The 23,445-nt window shown below is 40.9% G+C and overlaps 1 protein-coding gene across 5 annotated transcripts in view; it reads left to right on the top strand.

Moving 5' to 3' along the window:
* daam2 (dishevelled associated activator of morphogenesis 2) overlaps window positions 1-23,445 on the top strand; it is a 110,814-nt gene that overhangs the window by 32,020 nt on the left and 55,349 nt on the right. For all 5 annotated transcript variants that reach the window (XM_026152820.2, XM_026152817.2, XM_026152819.2 and 2 more), the window contains exons 2-3: window positions 9,201-9,487; window positions 22,205-22,294. In XM_026152820.2, coding sequence (XP_026008605.2) covers window positions 9,320-9,487; window positions 22,205-22,294 — 258 coding nt within the window. In that variant the 5' untranslated portion in view covers window positions 9,201-9,319. The remainder of the gene's footprint in view (window positions 1-9,200; window positions 9,488-22,204; window positions 22,295-23,445) is intronic.

The raw sequence follows: 23,445 nt of genomic DNA, 5'->3' as shown, positions 1-23,445 counted from the left end.
TTTGGTTATCTCTGTCAGGTGACTTCTTCAGAGCCCAAAACATGCTAATTAAGGACAACCGTCCTAATAGAAAAGGCCATTAATACTGGACAGGGAGAGCATGGTGTCATAGCTAAAAATAACTGTCCCCTTGAAGATCAGATGCACATTCACTTGCAGTGTTCTGACGGAGACTGCGCTAACCTACCCCATTGGGCCCCAGCAGAATTGTTCCAACCAAATCTGACCCATTGTCCAGGTCCACATGAGAAAGCCACTCGGTGTACAGACTCTCATGAAAGCGCTGTTGGCCTTCCAACATGAAATCCCTCGCAGAATGTGTGCTTTCAGAACAAGCACAGGAATGCAGCGCATGCAAATGTGTCGTGAAATAATGGCAGCTCCTCCGCTGTCAGCTCTGGTCATTTGTCAACTGAGGCTCTGCTAACCATGGAGCTCTAAACTGGATTTAGATGGGTGATGTCATGCTTCGGGAATGCATGTCACAATGTGTGTGGTGTACTGTGTATTTCTAATTTACAGTTTACGTTATTTAGATCACCAGTGGATCCTGTCTGTTATTCAAGCCAGTTGTTTCAGATTAATCATTATTTATTTCTATAATCTGACCACCCATGGTGCTAAACTGCCTGTAATTGAGGAAGTGATGCATTAATAAGATGACTTTAATCTCTGTTGGCAGAAAGAACAAACTTACATTTACATGTTTGCATGTATGTCTCTTGTAATGGGGGCGGGGGGGGGGGGGGGTTCTTGCTTATATGTCACTGTTAAGTAAATGATTACAGCATAACCCCTCACTCTAACAGAATAAGATGTATGTGGTGTACATGCCCTCCCCGGGGCAGGAGCATGGGCCGTGGGTGGGCCACATCCTTGAGAAAGTGAATTTTCAGTGTCCCAGGTGATTTGGTTTGCAGCCAGTGGTTTTAGTGTGGGGAGAAAGGAATCAAAGGACAAACAGGCAGACGGTAAAAGGGGTTAGCAGGGCATGCTGCACAGGGCATGTCTGGGGCAACAACAGCCAAGGCTTAATTGTCTTCAGCGGCTGGGGTGAATCGCTACTTCCTGTTAAATTAATCAACACGAATAGTTCACATCCATATACAAAGACAGATGCAAGTTTTATGTATGAAAATATGACTACCAACAAATATGGAGACATGCAGCCAGGACAAGATTTCTGTTGCATTATCACACTTTGTGCTTGCACGTTCAGTTGACTTTTGTCAAACATTTGCTCTTCATTGTCATGAAATCCAGTGTAAGCATTTCTTAATTTCTGTTTATCTAGCCAAGTCTTTTCTTTTTTTAGAAAGATGGAATTTTTGGATTTTCTATGTTCAGCCGTCCCATTTGGTGATTGTTCTTGGAGCTAACCTCAAGTGGTTTCTTTCTTTACTATGATAAGTAATCAAGATGAGGTTGATTGAGCCATGTTTACTACCTCCCAGTAGATGATGCATGTCATTTCCAACACCAATTGGGAAACTCTATAATTAAAATTGTAATTAGAGTGCCACTGGAATTGAATTGAATCATGGCTGTTCCTCAGCATTTATTGGTGTCACTACATCAAGTAGGACATAAAGTGAAAAAAACCCCAACCTAATCCCACCTTTGCCATCTCTGTCCCTGCAGCTTGCTTCAACAATGCCACTTTTTCAGTCAATAGTTCATCTTGTTCCTGTCTGTGCCAGCGTGGCACTGCTCTCCCATCCCTGGTACTGGCTTACATAAGCCCGCCTCCTGCATGGCCCAGCACCCCAAAGGAATGGTCCTCATTTGTGGGACCCAGAAACAATATGTGTGCAGCATAAATGTGCACCACACTCTTCCCTCTGATCTTTTATTCATTGCCTCTGTAAAACATAGTCAATGGCCTATCCTGCTTGTTATTTGTCTCGACTAGTTTTATTGTCGCTTTTTTCTCCTCCACCAAAACGCATTTGACTTCCATTCTTTCTCTCTAAGTATCTCAACTAGAATTCATGCATCCAATGCATCCATCAATGTGTTCACAAGCAAATGACAAAGATACTTGCAGATGTAAAGGTGGATAGAGGGGAAAAAAAAAGAATGACAGGGGAATAAAAGAGTTGCAGGAACTCACTGTAGCATCTTTAAGGAGCGTGTATTGTGCAGAGTAAAAATGACCTCTCGGAGTAAGTGGACAATTCAGCTTGGAAGAGGAATGGGTGAAAAACAGATCTTGATTTTGATCTCATTTTGCATTTGGTTCGAACAGCTTTGTGTTGTTTGGCAGATGTTGTGGAGAGGGTTGAAATTATGCAGGCACAGATGTTTGATCTCTGCACAGATAGCCAGTGCTTCTCTTCTTCGGTCTTCTGCACACACACAAAATCCTGCAGCAGCAGCAGCAGCAGCATGTCTCTCCTCACTGCGTTCCCCTCCTCCTCGTCCTCCTCGTCCTCCTCTTCCACTGACCTACTTCCTAACACTGTGGATGAAGGATGAGGTAGCAGGCTCAATGAGAAGTGGCAGCAATAGTATCTCCGTTCTTCCTCCCTTCTTCCTGTCTTTCCTTCCCTTGTCTCCTTCCCAGCTCTCTCTTTCTGCTCAGACCCTTCAGAGATACGGGAGCAGGTTTCTCACTCTCCTTGACATCTCTTGGTTTAAAGTGTCTGCTTACATTTGAATCTTATATTTGATTTTATTGCATGAGTGTCTGGCTATATAAATGGCATACAGCAGAATATGTCTGTTTTCATGACTTTTACAGACATGGCTGTGTGCGTACAGAAATTCTCTATCTTGACAAGCAGTGACAAATCTCTGCGCAACTATTCCCATTTCGACACAGATGTTTTGAGTCTGTAGAGGTCCACAAACCATTTGCTCTTCAGTGAAAGCTTCCTTTTCCATACATGCATCTGTTTCCCAGAGATGAGCAAAGGCGTGTTAGGAAGTCTCCGTGTGATTTAGGGTCAGCATTTTGGGTACAGCTTCATCTGTTTCCAAGAGAAGAATATGGACTCTCATAATCTTCTTAATAGTAAAAGTTTATCATTATAGTATTTCAAGTTTTTGGTTATTCTAAGTTTATTTTTATCCATGCTTTCTGCTCAGGTTTCAATTGTTCAGTTGTAATTGCAGGGACAGCGATGTGGCTTTAAGCGACATGCCCATAAGTCCAGGGCATCCATGTTGGTACTTCATTAGTAGGTGTTTATGTGGATGTATAGGAGCTGGTATAAAAATAGGGAGCACAGCAAAAGAAAATAAATGTTAGATGATAATGTTTCTTTTTAGCCAACCATGCATTTAAATAGATAAATCACTCCAAAAAGTTCATATTTTTCTGTTTCACACATTCCTTTCTTCCCAGTTGTGCTACATATTGGCTGCCTTCTCCTACCAAGCTACTCAAACCAAAACCAACAAACAGACTGAAAGCAAGAGAGAAGCAGCCTCATTCTTACCAGCTCCTCTAAAACTGTGTTTGCGTTTCCTTTCAGCTATACAAAGTGAAACAATTCCTTGATAAAGATGCACTTCGTACTCTGTACTGTACCCTGGTTCTTCCATATCTTACATATTGTGTGGAAGTGTGGGGAAATACATATAAAAATACAACTAATCCATTAGTCACAGTACAGAAACGAGCACTGCGTATTATTCACAAGGCTGGTTATCTAGATCATACTCACAAATTCTTTCTTCAGGCAAAGTTACTTAAATTCCAGGATCTGGTTAATTACAATACATCCATAATTTTGTATAAAGCTTTTACTAAACTTTTACCGGCAAATTTACAAACTAGATTTGAAATTCGAGAAAAGGTTTATAATGTGAGAGGCTTTGGAGAATTCAAATTACCCAGAACTCGAACAACCCGTAAAGGTTTTTGTGTGTCTGTATGTGGTGTGAAAATCTGGAACAGTCTGAGTTTACAATTGAAACAATGCAAAAATATTCATAGATTTAAATTTCTCTACAAACAGTTGGTCTGGTCACAGTATACTCAATGATGCTTTTAGTGTGCTCTGTAATGTCTGTTCTCTTACCATTGCTGGTATGGATTCCAAAATAAAAAATAAAGTGTGCGTATGTATGTACATATATGTACTTGTGTGTGTAGATATATATGTATGTATATGTATGTGTGTCTGTTACTTGTAGTTATTACTGCCTGTTACCTGTGGTAATGCAATTTATAATTTATATATTCTGTATTCAGTTATGAAGGCTCTAATTGTTGGTTGCGAGCTGCCGCTTAGATGCTTGTATCTGCCCGGGGCTGTTGATGGGTCTGTATGCAATGATGGGCGTAGCTGCGGGAAGTTTATTGTTTTTTTTTTTGTTGATGAGTGAGTATAGGGGTGGGATTTAATAAGTTTTCTTCGTCCCACTCCTTTTTCAGGCAAGTTTTGTTTTTTGTTTTGTGTATTTTATGTTCAATATAGGTATTTGTTGTGCCTGAAAATGAATAAATAAATGAATGAAATGAATGAATACATTAATAAGCTAAGCAATAAGCTAAACATTTCCCGACTGTTGCCCAGAAAGAAAGCAAAGTGTACATATTGAGATATGCTCCCAGGCAGAAGTAACAGCTTGTCAAGGATGGAAAGCATTTAAATGGAAGGAACAGAACAGCAGAAAATGGGGATTAAAGATGGATGGAGTAGATGGTGAGCAGTGGCAAGGACAAATGACAGATGTTACTGTCAGAGGGGGGTTGATGAAAGGACTCCGTTCACCCTGAAAGAGAGGAATAATGGGAGATGACAGGGAGTGAAGAAATGAAAAGCTGGGGGATGAAGTAGGGCTCTCAGGTCACATATGGCAGTGGACACGGTCAATTTGGATTGTTTGTGTGGTGACTCCTTCATACAAAGCATAGTAAAGGTTACACAAATAGTCACGGGTATAGTCTTGGTTCTTTGTATTTGCCATACAGTATATACAGTATTTTTTCTGTGTATATAATGTTTGGATTCCTTGGCCCACTTTCCCAGGGCACAGGCTGGAAGCAGGCCAGCAGACCTGGTGCTGAGTGAAGACTGGCGTGCAGCCAGTCTTCACTGGCTCAGTGGGAGAGTGAAGATAGAAATGCACACAGAGACACTGGACAGTGCATTTTGCTGAATGGCTTTAAAACCCCTGTAGAGCGGCCTCTTTTCCATTAGGCTCGGCCAGCTGTCGGCAGCAGCTATAACTAACTCCATACAATAAAGCTTTGGCACTGTGCTTATATCTTATACTAATAAAATGATAACAAGCTGTCACTGTTACAGTCTGAGGTAAACCAATCTCCTTGATTTATCTCCCTGATGGGGCCTTTATTCAAATTTTGCCACCTTGCCTTTTTAAAGTGCTGTTCTCTCTCATTTTTCCTCCTAACTCGCCACTATGAATTCTCATCTAAGTCCATATAAGGCGTGATCAAAAAGTGCTTGTAAAGATCATCATCTTGTGCAGCTCTGGACCATTTTCTGTACAGCTACTATTCTTCTAGCCTTTACATGTCCAGTTGTGTTTGGGCTTCTCCGATATGTCAAAACGTGATCATTCAATTTTATTTTCATTTTCAGGAAGTTGCGGGGAGGAAAATATGGCTAATAGGGCAGGTGGTGAACAAAGATTGTGTTGATGTGGGTAGAAAATAGGTTTCAGTGCACTCACAGCTGGCACCACCACATTTCAGGACATTTTCTGTGAGTGCTCCCCCTCAGACGTTGCAGTAGAACTCCACATTGACGGTTTCCCCCTTTACAGTACACAATGCTGTGATGAGCATGCTCCTGGCTCACATCATGTGTTGCCTTCAGGCTTAAAAAAACTCTGGACTCTTCAGGTTGAAACAGAAGTTGCTTTTTCCTCTCAGTGAACTTGCAGAGTGCTCAGTGTAAGTGGTTTGAACAGGGCTTCCAAGGAGCAATCTAAAAAAATGGCAGTGGAGCTGAAAGCTGTACAGACATGACACAAATTGCACAACAAATGGAAATATTTTGAGGATATTCCTGTTCCAGTGTGTGGTGACTAAAACATCTCTTCTGTTTTGTACACTTTACTGGCAGAGTATTACAGGTATTGTTTGTATGTTTAGAACTGTGGCTTTCTTTGTAGTTATACATATCATTCCATGATGTCCTTCAAAGTAGGTTGTTTATCCTTGAATTATGTGTTGTGTAGCGTGTTGAAGTATCCCTCGTATATAAAATATATGGACTCGGCTATTTTAAATATTTTTCCTATTGTGCATCTTAGTTATGTTCACATGGTGTGTGTGTAAGTGCAAGTGGAATGTCATGCATAATAACTGGAGAAAGCTTGAAAAAGTGCATTTTGGGTAAACCTTAAATTTGAAACATGGTAATTGGACTGGTTCTTATATAAGGCTTTCCTACTCTACTGGAGCATGCAAAGCATTTTATACAACGCGCCTCATTCACCCATTCTCGCCCATTTATACGAGCACTTTTTTCTCTGTTTTTTGTCCAACATTCATTCTCTGATAAGCATAAAGCAACTTGGGGTTCAGGATCTTGCCCAAGAATACTTTGACATGCAGACTGGAGCAGCCAGGGACTGAACCAGCAACCTTTCAAATGAATGGATGGACTTTTTTTTTTAATGTAGTCATATTTTACCATTCTTGAATTTGGTATACAATGTACATAATATGTATAGATTGGATATATCACATCACTAAGGGGATTTTGGCTTGGATTGTGACTCTTAGAGTGGGTGTAAAAAGGATTTGGTTGTTATATAGGATGATCCAAACTGATCTAGAATAATGAATGGGAGATATCAGAGGTGAATAGGTGCACATAGCTCATTTTTAACCTTGAGCCAAGTTCAGTCCCCGCCTGATTTGAGCGGCGGCGGACTCTGGGATTGTCACCTCGGCTATCATAACACACATGCCGCTGTAGAGTTAAATATACTGCACACACAGGCACAAGATGCCACACATGCTGGAATTCACATTTGAAGCGCTGATGCAATGACTACCAAACAGTCCAAGTACTGGAAGGTGAATTACATGGAATAATTCCGAAATTAAGCCCACTGTTGGACACACAAGCATTTCCATGTTCAACAAACCAAAGAAAACTTTAAGTTGCTTTTTATTTAAAATAGCCTCCGGCTCATTCGTAGGTCTGCTCCTTCTGCCCTGAGAAGGATGACAGGTTCAAGGAGGCGGAAAAAACAAATGAACAAAAAAGATGAAAAGGGCAAAATGGAAATGTAGTGTTTTCTCTGTTCATTTTTCCCCCTTTAAGCGCTTGTCATGGGTCCAGGGCATTCATAAAGAATTTACCATGTGGCTAATTTTAGACCGTGCGGTGAGAACTCCTTCACTGAGCAAATCTGCATGTGAGAGAGTCATGATGTAGTAGATTGTGGCTTCTTCTGGAAACTGAGGTCATAAAGTTTCACTGCCATCTTGAACAGATGTGTGCAAAGCTCCAGATATTATTTAATGCTTGTCAGGATATGTGAGAATATCAATAGAAGCATAACACATGGGAGTAGTTGCTTAAAAAAATCTGGTCCTGCTTCTGCTTTCCAAACATCTTGGACACTTTTTGTAGTTCCCATAAATGGCTCCCAAATTGATTTCTTGGTCAAATGTTTCTGCTAGATTTGCATGCCTAAGGGTTTTGCACAACAGGCCCGAGGTAAGTAAGTAAGTAAAGTAAGTAAAATTTATTTATATAGCACTTTTTTAAGACAAAACGCTGTTACAAAGTGCTTCACAAGAAAACATGTCAAACAAACAATGTAGCAACATAAAGAAAGTATAAAAGCATATCAAAAAAGCAATAGTACAATATAAATATAAAATAAAACAACAAGGTCCTTTCATTCACAAATGCAGTTAACTGTTACATAAAGAAGCGCTCTGCCAACTGTGTGTGCATCTGATAGGACATAATACAGTGTAACGAGTGTGTTATTCACGCAGTGAAGACCACCCGGATTCTTTTCGTAGCATCAAGGAAATCCTCCAGGATGTTTTACACCATTCGATCCTCGCTCATGTTGGTAGAGGGTGTCACTCACTGTTGTCTAAGGGGGGGAGGCACTGCCAGGGCACAAAGACACACATGCACACAGGCAACAAATGCTGCACAGTCGCTATTGTACTCATGGACAAGAGCTTTCTTTGTTGTGGCATAAGAGCAACTAATGTCAAGACTCCTGTTGCCACACAGCGAGAATATCTCTACAATCCTTGGGACATGTTTTTAAGGACACAGTAAAGGCAATCTGGATAAAGAATAGGCTTGGATAAACTGTAAGTTAATGTGCATTTCCAGTCATTCTAGCAGTTTCTGTACATGGAACTGTATTGTTTATTTATGTGGTGGCTGTTGCTGCTCATATCTTCCTGTATTTATGCCAAACAAACAGGGCTCCGGGAAACATAAATGGCTTAACTTCCTGTGCACTACAAATAATTTCTTTGCAAGGAAACATCGACAGGAGACACAGGGCGTGTAGACCATCATAAGGCCTTAAAGATCTGGGAACATTATGAATCCTGTGCTGTATTTGACTGAGAATCAAATCAATAATTTATTGTGCGGGGAAAAATGTCATGCTCACTTGTCTTAGCGTGTTATAAATCTTGGACTGTAGGAGAGCAGCTTCACATGATTCACAGCACAGAATAACGTTTTTTTTTTTGTTGTTTTTTTTTGTCTCATAAGATTTAGCATCTTGGTTCCTTCTTTGACTTAGACAAGCTGCTTTAGCTCCCTCAGCCCTCACCTGTAGTTTGAGCCAACTCTATTCTGATTGGCTGCATCTTTAAAACAGAAGGTTTGAACAACTGGTTGGTGGGGTTGTTGTGGTCACATTTGAGGACTGAGATGGAAGAAAGTGCAATCACTGTGTTGCAGATGTTGTAGGGGTACCAGAGAGTTAGGAGATTTTTGGGGTTAGGGATTAGGATTAGGGATTGATTTAAAAAATGTTTCCATTTTTCCCTGTTTCAATCCAAAAGTCGAATAGTTTGGAATAAATTATTATAGATTAAAGGCACTGCACGGGCCAGTGCACATCACTTATAACTTCCCAGATGCTGTGTTGCTCACCAGAGGTCACATGCTGTCCATCATTAAACTATTGAAATGTGTTGGTTAAAGATCCAGGAAACTTTAAATCCACTTTAAAGTAACTGAGAGCCATTTGCTTGGTCTTCTCTCTCTCTTTTCCAGATGATGCAACCTAGATAGCAGCCTCGTCCTCCGCTCCACTCCCCCTCCCTGCCCCTTGGCCCCTTCCTCTATCTTCCTGGACCTGCACCGCCACTGCCACCTGTGTTACCACAGCCATCATGCCCCCCAGGAAGAGGACACGACAGGGCCTGGGCTTCCTGTGCTGCTTCGGCAGCAGCGAGCCCCCGGAGATCAACCTGAAGGACACCGTGCCACTGCAGCTGCTGGAGTTCAGTGCGCCCATGCCGCCTGCTGAGGAGCTGCATGCGCGTTTCTCCGAACTGGTGGTGAGTAAAGATAGATTCAACTTGATGAATGATTAAGTAAGCTGTTTTCACACTCACACAGGGCTGCCCTGAACTTTTCTAGGACTTCGTTTTGGATGTTAGTTTTTGTGATGCTGAATTGCGTTGATTTGTGAAGCAAGTAGGCATCACGTGCAGTGCCCCCTGCAGGCTCTATCAAGCCAGCATCCTTATCTAAACCAATATATAGAGTTGCAGGAGTACATCCTGATGATCAAGTGCAATCAAGGAGGGTGTTTCCTCTGGATGCTGCAATGCATTAGTCTTGCAAGCATTAAACGTCCAGGGGCTTCAGCAGGGGAGGAAAATTTATGAAAGTTTTTCACCTCTAAGCAGTTTGGAACTGAAGAAGCTTTTTGGATCGGAAATGAAACATCTTTAGAAAACTTAACAAAGTCTATTGTCCTTCTTATCAAGCTCTTAAGACTACCATAACCTGGATGACTGAGAACCTACACAGAAAACATTTATCCTGCTTTCAGACTGCTGTGCTTCCCATGTTTGTTTTTTGGTGGAGTTGAATTGGCTTTTAAAATCCCATGTAAAAACTGGAAAAACAGAGTGAAACACTGCTGCAGACAGTTCATGCACCAAATAGTAACATAAACTTATATATTAGTCTCCATGAAAGAGATTTGTGTGCTATTTAGTGGTTTCTCAGTCTCATGGCTGTTGAACAGAAGCCTTGCCCTTCTCCAAACATTTTACAAACTGGATAGTTTAAAGTGAAATCACATCTGTCATAAGAATTAATCCAGGATTTGTCCAGCCCAGTTCTTTTTCTTTTCCTGCTGCTCATTATACCAAACAATACGAGATCAGTGTCTCGAATTAGAAGGGGATTTCTTACAGAGGATGCCTTGATGGTTGGGTGAGGCCATGTCTCAATCGCCACTACAAATTCAGAAGCTCATCCTCTCCAGTATGCAGCCCACTCTTGCACTACAGTCCCTATCGTTGTTGGCAGAGGTTGATGTCTGGTCTCTGTGCCAGACTAGGATAACTGTACTTGCATGTGCCCATGGTGTGGACATGGATCAGGTCACAACTGCGTCAATGGAGAAGGCTGCTGTTCGTTTCAGCTGCCCTGCAAACAGGTCATGGCTTTACAGCTTTGCTGTTTCTGTCTCTCCATTTGCTCACTTCCAGTCTCTTGGTTGGTTTTGTTCCTGTCTGCCTCCATCACTCTCCTCAGATTTCCTGCTTCTCTCTGTCTCCCAACAATGTGTTGACTGGTGTGGCCACAGGACTGCTTCTGGCACTGCTGAGTGTTTGGGAATGCTAAACTTTACTGCCTGCAGGATATATCACTCCACTGTTAAATTCAATTCAGGGGATCAATGGAACTTCCGTTTATGATAAGAAAATTATTCAAGCTTATCAAAGCAGATGTTTCCCCCAGTAGTGATTTTTTTTTCAAGCTAACTCACAGCATTATGCCCTGAATTTGTTCTTTAATAATGCATGAGCCATTAAAGCTTAGCTGCCTGTAGCTGCAGCATATTTATTGGCTTGATTGATGAAAATTCAAGCTTAAAAGCAATCAAGACACTGATTATCTCAATCAGGAGAGAGAAAAGCCTTTGTCAGTGCGCCCCAGGGTGGCTGTGGCTACATTGTAGCTTGCCATCACCAGTGTGTGAATGTGTGTGTGAATGGGTGGATGACAGGTTGTGTAAAGCGCTTTGGGGTCCTTAGGGACTAGAAAAGCGCTATACAAATACAGGCCATTTACCATTTACCATTTCATATTATACAGCTGTGAGGTCAACACAGTAATTTCTGAGGGATTAACAGGTTGCCCTTTGATATGCTGTACATGGCCGTACAAAAAAGTACTTAAACAAATTAGGCTTTGACATTAACGAAACCTCTTTAATGCCAGCAGAGACCAGTATTTCTGGGGTAAATTAAAAACATGCCGTCATATGGGAGCACTTAGCCAAATCATGGCAGTTTTTATGGTTGATAGGACTAAGTGACCCACAGCTTATTGTGCGGTAAATATTTCAGCTAAAAATGAAACTTACAGATTGATGTGCTGAATGAGATGTAGGGAGGAAAGATTCGTCCCTGAGTTTAAAACCACTTGACTAGTTCAGAAAGATGATTCAGGGTTTTCTCATCGGACCAGGGCTCGTCCACTTTTGAAAAAACTGTAGTTCAGATAGTTGTTAGAGGGCCACTTTTGATGGCCTGTTTGTGCCTCACTGTAGGTTTCCATAACTAGATGCAACACTTAAAAATGCTTTGTGCAACAATGCAAATTACATTTTTTATGTTAGACACTTTTAAATTGGCAACATTGGCACATTACTTGGGGCTACAACCCCAATTTGAGGCAAGTGAAGTTATAGCATCTTTGAACAAATATGTTAATAAAATAAAAATGTATTTAACCGACTAGCATTTCTGATACCACCTATAAAGAGCACCAATATTTGAATGCAAGTCGACTACTGTGCAGATCTCTAATTGAGAAAAGGTGCTGGATGATGAACAGAAACTTTACATCCTAGGATTTTCCAGGAACATCTAGCCTATAAAAGTGTCTGCAGGAAATTCTTAGGTAGACAGTCAGGGAACACGTTTTTTTTTTTTTTTTAAAGTTACTCTTCACATATTAGCAGTAAAGAAGCAATTTACACATGAAACTTGTGTTGTAGTTGTGCACACAGTAGCTTTAATATTTAGAATGTCTTAAAATTCAATAAAGAAAAATGATGCTCCAAAATAATGATCCCTCAGCCTGTAATAGCTGGATTCATGTCTAGTCTGACCAATGTACGACTGATTCTACCTAATAATGTTCATCTGGGTGAGCTATTGGTTCTGCACATCTGTTTTACTGATCCAGGAACCGACATGCTGACACAGATTTAACTGGGCATCCAAAAGTCTGTAGTACCAGACCTCTTGGAGTCAGCCAGCCCGGACACACTGATTGTTACTCAGGCAGAGAACTGATGTGGAGAGAGGTGGACGGACCTATGTTGCATGGTAGGAAATAAAGAAAAATGAAGAAAAACATAACATAGTATGTTTCTGTGGCAACGGGCAATGGGGATTATTGTTAAATGAAAGCCTTTCCTGAGAAGGAGAATGAGACTCAATGGAGCCTCTGGAGTGGGAGCGACAGATCTGGGCCAAACGGAGGAGTAAACCACCTCCATGTGTCCTCACATTCATAATGGAGTCTTCTGCTGTGTCGAGAGACACGCGGTGCACACTCGGCTTACAGTGTGTGTGTGTGTGTGTGTGTGTGTGTGTGTGTGTGTGTGTGTGTGTGTGTGTGTGTGTGTGTGGGGAAGGAAAAACTTCAGCTGACTTTTGGACTGCTGTCCAGTTTTGGATGACAGTGGACTAGAATAGATATAACAGACGTATAACTGTGGCGATGAACCCTATTACCTCTTATGACATGAACAGTATTTTGGCCACTGTTGAAAGAAACGATATGAATTTGTGGCATTTCAAACCTACAGTATCCATGCCTACTTTCAGCAGCAGAATGATGTAAAAATATAGCAAATTATGCACAGTTTAATACTGTACATGCTGACATCTCTAAGGAAATATGAGAAAATATTACTAAAAGGCAACTGTACTTATTTTTGTAATATGAGACTGTATTTTTCCTTTGAGTGCAGAGACTTGTGATAATAAAATACAGTAAATTTTTCAAGTTGTTATTAATATTTTTTCTCATGTACAATATTTAACTGTTTACAAAAAAATATACAAGAAGCTTCTCTGCAGTTTTTTTTTCTTTTTTTTTCTTTTTTATAAACACATGAGAATAACAACTCATGCAAGTAGAGTTTAGTTTTTGTAAATCCAACAATGTGCTTGGAAACATTCCTCAGAGATTTTTGTCCATAGTGAAATGATAACATCACATAGTTGCTGCAGGATTGTCGGCTGCACATCCATGATGAAAATTTCCTCTTTCACCACATCCTATAGGTGCTCTAGTGGATTGTGGAGGCCATATAAGCACAAAGTCTTTGTCATTGTCAGTAAACCAGCTGATATGACATGACCTTTGTGACATGGTGCGTTATTCTGCTAGAAACGGCCATCAGAAGATCTCACGAGATGAGCATTGTTGTTGACCACATCCATCCCTTTATCACCTCAGTATACCCAAGTACAGTAAGAAGTAATGCTGTGATGCAGGCAAGGGCTCATCAACTCTCCCAAAGCCATGTTCAAAGTCACTTACATTACTTTTTTTCACCATTCTGATGCTCAGTTTAAACTTTAGCAAGTGATCTTGACCATGTCTATATGACTGAATTCACTGTGTTGCTCACATGTGTTTGGCTGGTTAGATATTTACATTAACCAGCAGTTGAACTGGTGAGTATGGCATGTATTGGATGATTATGTCACTTATTTTGTGTTAAGACTTTGATGTTGTGTTTGTGGGACTGCCTGCCAAACAACAAATAATCAAGTGAGACAAGGGTTCATAAACCCTGGCAAATCTGACTGGGACGTTTCTTACAGTCTTTTTTTTTTTTTTTTTTTTTTACTTTATTAGAAGCCTCTGCCAACATTCCTGCTGTTTCATGATAAACGCAGGTGCTTGGTAATGTAGAAAAACAGAGAAGACATATTGTCTCCAGTTTATAGCTCACTAAGCTAATTTTTGCAGAATAAGCACATGTGGGATCCATCCTTGGTTACCTTGAGTAAACACGGACTCTCCTTTTTGAAATGTGGAACATCTCAACCCGGAGAAAGCCTGTAGGAAAAAAAACGTTTCCAAGTCTCTCATGGAGCCTCCTGTTCATGATGAAAAACTCAGCAAACTCATGCAAATGAACCTGGAAGCAATCCCCATGGATTCTGACACAATAAGTAAAGACCACATCTGAAGGGACTAATGGATCACATCAGTTAAAGTACACATTTGCAGCTGGCTGCACAGTTTCCTGATAGCAAATGCGCTGCAGTTCTGGGTTCTGTTTTTTTGGATCTGGGTGCATTTTAAATGGCTTTTTTCCACCAGTGCTTCAGGACTCTCACGCATAGTTGATATGTAGGCCATGTGGGTTGTCTGGCTGCGCACCAAAAACATTGACAGCTTTATTTTTGTTTATCGGGGCAATTCTCCGCTAACAACTTTTTATCAACAAACTTGAAATTACTCTCGTATTTGGGTAATTGAAAATGAGCTCTCCCTAATCATGTTGGGCACATTTCTCAGTGGTGGCAGTTCACTAAATCAAAATGAAAGTTTGGTTTCTACAAAGAGAAACCAAGTTTGAGGTTGTTTGGGGACAGCTAGACTTGGATTTACAAGTGTCAGCTAATAACAACAAACATTTGCCGTGGAAAGGTCAGCATATGGTGACAATGTGTGGACACATATGCAGCTACAGAGCTCTACTGAACCACGCCAAAGAAAAAAAATTGAGACAATAGAGAAAATGCCACTTCATCATCGACATAGTACTATTTATTTTTGCATACAAGTTGCAAAAAACTTGCATGCCACTCAGTGTGCTGTTATCCATGTGTTTTGAGCTGAGATGAGAGAGGATATTTATACAAATTGGTGCAACTGGATCAGGTCTACTAGTCGAACATCTGGCAAGTGCAGTTCTGGCAGGGTCAGATTAGTGTGCGTCTCTCTGCCCTCTTTTTGTCTGCTTTGTGTTTGTCTCTCTGTGTGTGGGAGCCTCGTTCCTTCTTTCTCTGTCCTGAGATTTGGGACAGTTTTAATCCAAACCGCACTGATCAGTCGTCCAGCTGTCCGCTGTCAGTCAATACATCTGGATGAACCAGCCTCTATTATCATCCTCTCCATGTGACTCTCAGTTGCTGATTTTAGAAGCAAGTAAATTTTGCAGTGGCGAATTTGTGTTTCCAGGAATAGCAGACTCGATAAAACATAAATGCTCTCTCCAGTGTGGCTTTTGAGCCCGGACACAGATCAGAAATGGATTGCATAACAGGAGGGAATGGAAATGTTCTTGTCCCTCTGGGCCACTGGGAGTGTGTTTCCTTCCCAGTGCATGCCCTGGATGCACCCTCTTTCCTCTCCTTCCTCCCTTCCTTCTTCCTATGCATTTCTCTGTGGAGCGATCTACCCATTTCTGATGCTCTCTGTTGTGAAGCCAGTGCTCACTGTCCTGTGCCAGTCTCATTATAAAAGTGGTCAAGCCCTGTTTGTATGAGGGGAGAAGCTGTAGGCTACTAACAGCTACTGACTGACTCATCAAAGCAAGGATACTCTGACTCATCTCAATGCTGCTAAGTGGAGCGAGCCCAATATGTGATGGTTTGTAGAGATGAATGATGTGACCAAATTAATTTCTCACCACGTCTTAAGACTAAAAAAGTCAATCTTTGATCTTTTCTTTGTTGTTGTTAATAACAGTACTGGTCTTTAGGAGTAATCAAGAGGCTGCGTCTGGTATATGAGGCTGACATACACACACAGGCAAACTCACTGAATCTTGTTTGGTTAATAATGGCAGCTATAGCTTCCTGTGGGTCCCCTTGAGGCCTCATATGACTTCCTGCCATCTTGCACGTCTTTCTTCTGCCTTCCTGTCTCGCCCAGAGATTGCTGGAGGATATATACGCACTGTGTGTGTGTGTGTGTGTGTGTGTGTGTGCGCGCGTGTGTGTGTGTTACACCAGACTAATCCTCTGAGCCAGCACTGTAAGACTTTACATGAGGTAAAGACATTCATATCCACTCTGGAAATGCCACCTCATAGACGCACATGCATTGGAGAGGATGTCATTATTGGATTCCACATTTCCCATTTAGGTGGAACCCCACACACTTTCAGTCACAAAGACACACCCACTCCCACTCCAGTGCCAGTCATTCACACATTGTAACTCACTGACCTCTCATTCTTCCTGCACATTTTGCTTCCCTCCGGTTTCAGTGTCACGCCTATACTCCACATGTACACTGGTCATTTTTTTTTAAAGCAGAAGAGGTCTGCTTTAATGTTTTTTTTTTTTTATCTCTTATTTGCTATTCATGTTAAATAGACCAAAGTTTCTAATAATGAGGTGAGCGTATGTATAGTACAAGTAATGAGCCAAAAGCTCAGACTTCGGATTGCAGGGGTGGGGAAATCCAAGCCTCAAGGGCGGGTGTCCTGCAGGTTTTAGATATCACCCTTACCAAGCCTCTGGAGAACTTTAAGACATGTTGAGGAGGTAATTTAGCCATTTAAATCAGCTGTGTTGGATCAAGGACACATCCAAAACTTGCAGGAGTTCTAACCCCCCCTTTATTCTGTATCATGGGGCTTCACCCACCTGCTCTCCAAGCATTCTGTTTGCAAGGTAAAGCAGAAGATGGTTGGCTTAAAGTGGGAGGAGCTACAATGTCTTGGATCCACTGAGGGGCTTCACCAAGAGCCAGAATGAGATAAATAGGGATAATTTTGACCTCTGAATAATGCCACGGTACTCTAGAGTTCAAGAATAAAAATATGGAGCTGGAAATGAGCGGACTGGGTCCACTTCAAAGTAGGCATTTCCTCCTCTGTTCTTTGTCCACACGGCACCATGTCGACATGTATACTCAAGCATTAAGAATGTGCCAAACCAACAGGCTTTGATGTAGCCCTAACCCCAAAACCATGTTGGCCTATTAGTTAAAGCACTGACACTATGACTACACAAGGAATATTTTTAAAAGGTCAGTTGTTAGTTAAAAAAATGTCTTTCCTTACCTTTTTCGCTCCCATTCTCTGGTCTGTACCCTCTGCCTCCACTCCCACACTTAATTTCTCTTCACTTAATGTTCTCCTGCAGCGGTACGGCTTTCATAGTTTCATACACAGCTTAGACTTCAATCGCATGACTCATCCCTCTGTCCTATTTTACATTCTTCCCATATGGTGGAGATAAATAATTCAAAGTCCCTGCAGACGTGTTTGAATCATCTGACGTGTGTTATTTCATACAAATTAATTTTATGTTGCTGTAGAAGTCTCAATATGTGCCAAATGTTTAAAGATATCTTCATCATTACGATTGCTGGCAGTATTGGAAAACCTTCTGCATCTATTTGCTTTAGGTTCGCTTAAGTTTGTGCATCACTCCTAATCTGTTTTTTTTTTTTTTTTAAAGGAATAGTTGTGTTGTTGTCAGTTTAAGGTTAGGACGATTTAAATAATACCTTTTAATTAAGTTCATTTGTTCCATTACATGACTGGCATGGAAACTGAGTAGACAGGAAGTTTGGGTGTTTGCAATCCCCATAAAACACTGAAATCTACTTTACATCCATTTTACACATTACATTTTACATATTTTCTGGAGACTCTCTCCTCTCATACTGATGTCATAAAATAAAATACTGCTATATTCATATTCATATCTGGATGTTTAAATAATGCTGCCACTGGGGAAATGAAATGATTATTAAAGCAAAGGTCATTGCCTTCATTAGCTATGATTAGTTAGCTAAAAGCTAATGCACAGCTTGCATAAAAAGACCAGGCTACAGAGTAGATCACTGCAACACATAGGCACGGTTCAGGCGCTCTTTCCAGGCCTGAAAAGTGTGGAAGTGCCTGAAAACCTGCACTCTTGCATTTTGTCCCATGGTCACCTTTAAAGGATGAAGGAGGCTACACAGGGTGAGCATTCAGTGTCCCTCGATAACACAGTCAGTTCTGCCCTGCTGTCATGGTATCTGGATTCAAAGCACCATGATGATGATAGCAAAAACTGTTAGTTTGAGACTTCGCTAACTTATGGGTCACAGCAGCTGTGATCCAGATGTCATGTCACCTGACATCTATGATGAAGGAACTGTTCGTTCATTGCACCTTACTCTGTCCTTTTTATGCCTTGTTTCTATATTTGTTCTCATTATGCAGCTCTTAAAAATCCAGTTTTCTTCATTTGTATGCTGAATATGGAAATAGTTTTGCTTTGAATAACTGTCTGGGAACTTCCACTCCTTTTCATTTTATCTCAGGACATTTGAGAAGCCCAACAGTCTTTAGAAACAGGAAATTGAGTGACAGAGCTATCTGTCTGCATGCCTGCATGACACTCGGCGATTGCAACTGTAGCACTTCTTAAAAAATAAATACATTTGTCATATTATTAGATGGGGAGCTCGGGGTGAAATATGAAAGAAGGGCTTGGGAGGCCTTAGGTATGTATTTTCCCCTCTCAGACAGCAGGTGTAACAATATTAGCTTTGCTTTTGTTGAATTTCCAACTGAAGCTTGCTGGAGTGAGAAGACTGGGGTACTTCATGAAGTGGAAAGTAGTTTGGTTTTGTTTTGGAAAAATGAGAAAGGGACCGCATGCTCTTTGGGTGTTGTACTGGTCAGGAGATGCCATGTGATGTGGATGTGGTATTGGAGCACATTTTAAAGGTGATGGAGGGGGGGAACACGATGGGAAATTGCATAACTGGAAAGTGAAAAGTCCTCCTTACAGCTGGCATGACATGAACATTCCTACACCCAGTCGATGTCCTCATTTTCAACTTCATCTCTTTTTCCCCTTTCCTCGATTCTGACGCAGAACAGCACCGGCAGAGCCTGAGAAGTCAACATTATCCTGTTCATAAAGTCTTATGTAATCAATGAATTATATTTAAATGGAATACTATTGTAATCTATGCTCTTCTCACATAATTTCTTTCCATATAAGATCTTAAACTGAGAGGCCTGAGGAGTCTATACGGAGAACACAAAATAGCACAGAGGTCAGCTATGAACTGAGACAGGCTCAACTGCCATCTGGTTCAAATCCACGGGTCTCATTCTCATGATTTCCCCACTGGCTCTCTGCATTAGCTCCTCCAAAAACCAACAGCTTGGACAGCAGGGCTTTGACCCGGCGAGCAGGCGGCAGGCCAGAATGAGCTGCTTTCTTGTAGCCCATGGTTTCTTCCTTTCCACACTTGTTTTTGTGTCTGCTTAACGAATAAAGACCCAAATGGTGACAGAAATATCAATTTATGTCCCATTTTACAAATGAAAAAATATTTTTTCTTTTTAATGTATGTAATAGCAAATTAAGCCATTTATTTAAATGTGAGTTATGTTTTTTGATTTTAGCTGGGGCTCTTTCTGTTTAGAGTTTGTAGTCTCCCTGTACTTGCACGGCACAAGGGCGTGCATTTTGGTGATTCAAAATTGCTCGTAAGTGTGAATGTGACTGTCAGGTCTCCACACTTGTCACTGTGACATTGTTCACAAGGTAGGTGCAATTAATCACCAAATAAATAAATAAAATAAAATAAAAAATACATACGGGTAGAGTGTGCTACAGACCAGAGGACAAATATGTAAATCAGATTTTGGGGTGAGCTTCCCCCTTGATACAGCCGGCCCTGTAGACCCACGATGATGAGCTCTGGGTGTGAATCATGCTGCTGAGATGAAAGCCACTTGAACTAAAGATTCTAAGGCTTCATTGTGGTTTCTACTTGTAATAGACCCTCTTGAAATTCACACCCATCGGACTTTCCCTTTTTTTTTTTTTTTTTTCCTCTCAAACCCACAATAATGCTACTGCTGGTTAGCCCATTGAAAGGACGAGAGATGATGTCATCCTTCATAGTGTCCGATTCTTGGAATGCGGGCCACCTCAGCCCATCCTGCTGAAAAGCGATGAAAGCAAACCCTGCGAATCTGCTGGTCGGCTTTAAAGAGGCCCCACCTCTGCCACTGGTGGTCATCTTCATTCCAGGGGCCCCAGGAGGCTCGCCCTCTTCTCGTTTACGTCATCGTAGCAAAACTATTATGGTGAGATTAGCCTGAGCCGGAGCACAAAGCCCTGGTGATGTAGCCTCTAGTTGTCTCTTCTGTGCCAGCCCATTTCCAGAGCCACATAGCCTCTGGGTCTCTAACCCGAATGCATTTCTCTTTCTGCGTCCTTCCTTCATCTGACTCCCCTTCCTTTAAACTTTTCCTCCCCTGGCACACAGAGACTCATTTCCTGGGCTCATATGCATTTCAAAAGGTGCAGGAGGCTCCTTGTACTGAGCTGAAGAATTGAGTAGAGCAGCAGGATGAATATTAAAACACTTGTCTGTGGGAAGGAGATTTAAATGTGGCTGTGTAAACTCGACTCATTGCTTAAATGTCTGTGTTGTTATAGGGATAAGGAAACAACAGGGCTTCTAGGAATGTGTCCTGAGGGACGGGTTGATTATATTATGTCAGTCTTTAAATGCTACTGGGCTGTTATGTTTGTTTATTCTTAATCACTGTTTTTCTGCACATTTATTCTTGATGAGCTGCAATAAAAACACGAGCCTGTTTTGAAATGTTGGGATGTGTGCTGTGGTGAATGTTAAAAAAAAAGGAACGCAATAGTTTGCAAATCATTTGGAAGTTCTTGTTTGTTTTCTTCAAGAACATAAAATGTTGACACTGGGGGAAAAAAAATTGCTGCCATATTTTGGAAAGTATTTTTAAATGTGATACTAGAACAAAACAACAAGGCAATAAAGGCTAGAAATGTCTGTATTGCAAACCATCACATTTTATCACTACATCCGCAAATGCAATGTCAACCTCTAGCATGGAAGCTCATCTGAGGCTCGTTTCGGGCCTGAGCTCATTTGAGGTGGAGGCCAAGTGGAAAACTGTCCTCTAGTCTGACCAACCAGAATCTTAAATTCTATTTGACAGTCAAAGATGCTGAAGAGAAGCAGAGCCTTGTTATTAGCTTACAATTCAAAGTGTACATTATGATTGTATGGGGTGGGGGTGGGTGTTTATGCACATTGAATGAGTAACTTGTAAATGTGCGAAGGCACCATTAATGCTACATGGCTGCCCATCCAGGTGATGTGTTTTTCAGGGATGACATTGTGTATTTGAGACATTCTGGATTTCAGCAAGACCATACAAAACCTTCTGCTTGTATTCCAACATGCATGGCTCTTCATTAAAGGAGTTCGAGTTCTAAACTACTTGCAATCCATACTTGCTTGTAAAAAGTCTGGCTGTGATAAAAACTGTGATAAAATGAAGCAGCTGAAATACTATGTCAAATTGAATGGGGGGAAATTTGGCTAAAGAACTTCAGCAAATAGTCTCCTCAGTTCCCACTCATAGGGTATTATTATAAGAAGATGTGATGACATGTAGTGGGAAGCATGCCACTGTCCCTGTTACTGAAATATATCAGTAGCATCAAATTCATTCCAGGGATATTTTATTCCAAGCATATTTGCACTGCACAAGACATAATGTGGATTGCACAACACTGGTCACTACATTCTTCATTTCCAGTTAATACTTGTACAGCTGCTGTTATTGTGTATATATTTATTTATATTTCTTCATACATTCTTATATAGTTCTATATTGTGTATTTTGTTGTACAGTTATTTTATTTTCAACTTTAATTTATATATTTTATCTTATTCTTTCCCAGTTAAATTTACCCTTCATTCTAATTTGTGTTGTACAGTTATTTCATTTTTAACCTTAATTTATATTTTATTCCTTCCTAGTTAAATTTACCCTTTTTAATTTTTCATATTTATTTCCTATCTTATTCATAGCCTTTTCCTTTTTTGTTTTCTTTAGGTCACGAGCAGTTGTCCAAGCATTTCACTACATATTGTACTGTGTATGACTGTGTACGTGACAAATAAAATTTGAATTTGAATTTTGAATTCAAAACAAAAACAAACTTTTTTCCTTCTTTTTTTGTTGTTGTTTTTTGCAGGATGAGCTGGATTTGACAGACAAGAACCGGGAGGCCATGTTTGCTCTGCCCGATGAGAAGAAATGGCAGATCTACTGCAGCAAGAAGAAGGTGAGTTGGCCTCTGCCGTCCTTTTTCATACATGGGCTCTGATCTTTGGCTGGCCCTATATTGACTGGCTGCCTGAACCCACAGTTTAGGGCTAAACTGTCAGCAGTGAATGTTATTGAAGGCAGCCTTTTAACAATTTTCAATCAGCTCAGCCACACAGGCCACCTCTTTTCCAGCTTCTCATTTCTGCATTGACGTAAACATATGGACATATTATGCCAGCTATAGATTGCACAATATTTTCTGCAGGTTGTGGTTACATGCCACAACCTTTTTAAGGCCCTAATTCTCTATACGCAAGCAAGCAATTTCCTCATGCTGCCTATGAATTGTCCTCATACCGTAGACCACAAGAAAAAAATGGTTAGCCCTCTCTTTCACCCCTTTCCCCTCGCCAAAACAACGCTCGTTTTCTTCATACCCTTTAGCGTGTCTCTCCACAACAACTCTGGTCTCACTTTGTGGTCAAACATCCACCAGGAAATTACATTGTGCTTTAGGAGAATTCAGCCCCATCTCCATCCCTCAATTGCAAATTGAATAAATAGTTGTAAACCCTCTCCTGTGTTTTTTTTTTTCTTTCTTTTTTTTTTTTTTCTTTGCTGATTTGTTTTGTTGGCCGAGCGTTTGGTGTTGGAAGCAGAACTAGACCACTCCTTCCACTTTCCTGAGCATGCAAGCTTGACTTTGCTGATGTGATATGCTCTGACAACCTTTTTTAAAAGGGGTAAACACACTGCTTTGTGTGTGTACGCGTGTGTGTCTGTGCGCACCTGCGTGCGTAAAAGTCTCTGCTTGTATTGAGTTACTAGGAAAAAGAAGAGTAGTGGAACTGTGGTGTGTTCAGAGGGATGTCAAGGCGAGGATGGAAACTGGAGCACCGCGACAGTTTACAATGAAATGAAATGAAATGCCAGTTAAATTAATAGCAGAAGAAGTTGTAATCTTTTTATTTTTGTTATTATTGTTAAACCCTTATAAAACGATATTAAAGTCTTTATTTATTCATCTATCTATAGATGGAAGAGGCATATACAATACATGTGTATGTGTTATCATTAGGTTTATTTTTGTGTTCACATTAGTAAGGGCCAGTCATGAACTAGATCTGTGGCGTCTGTCGCTTCGGTCCTGAAGGGTGATAATCGGGG

Source organism: Astatotilapia calliptera, chromosome 19 (assembly GCF_964374335.1).
Source record: "Astatotilapia calliptera chromosome 19, fAstCal68.1, whole genome shotgun sequence".
Classification (NCBI taxonomy): Eukaryota; Metazoa; Chordata; class Actinopteri; order Cichliformes; family Cichlidae; genus Astatotilapia; species Astatotilapia calliptera.
The sequence above is the reverse complement of the archived record's forward strand: the minus strand, read 5'-3'. Positions and strand labels throughout refer to the sequence as shown.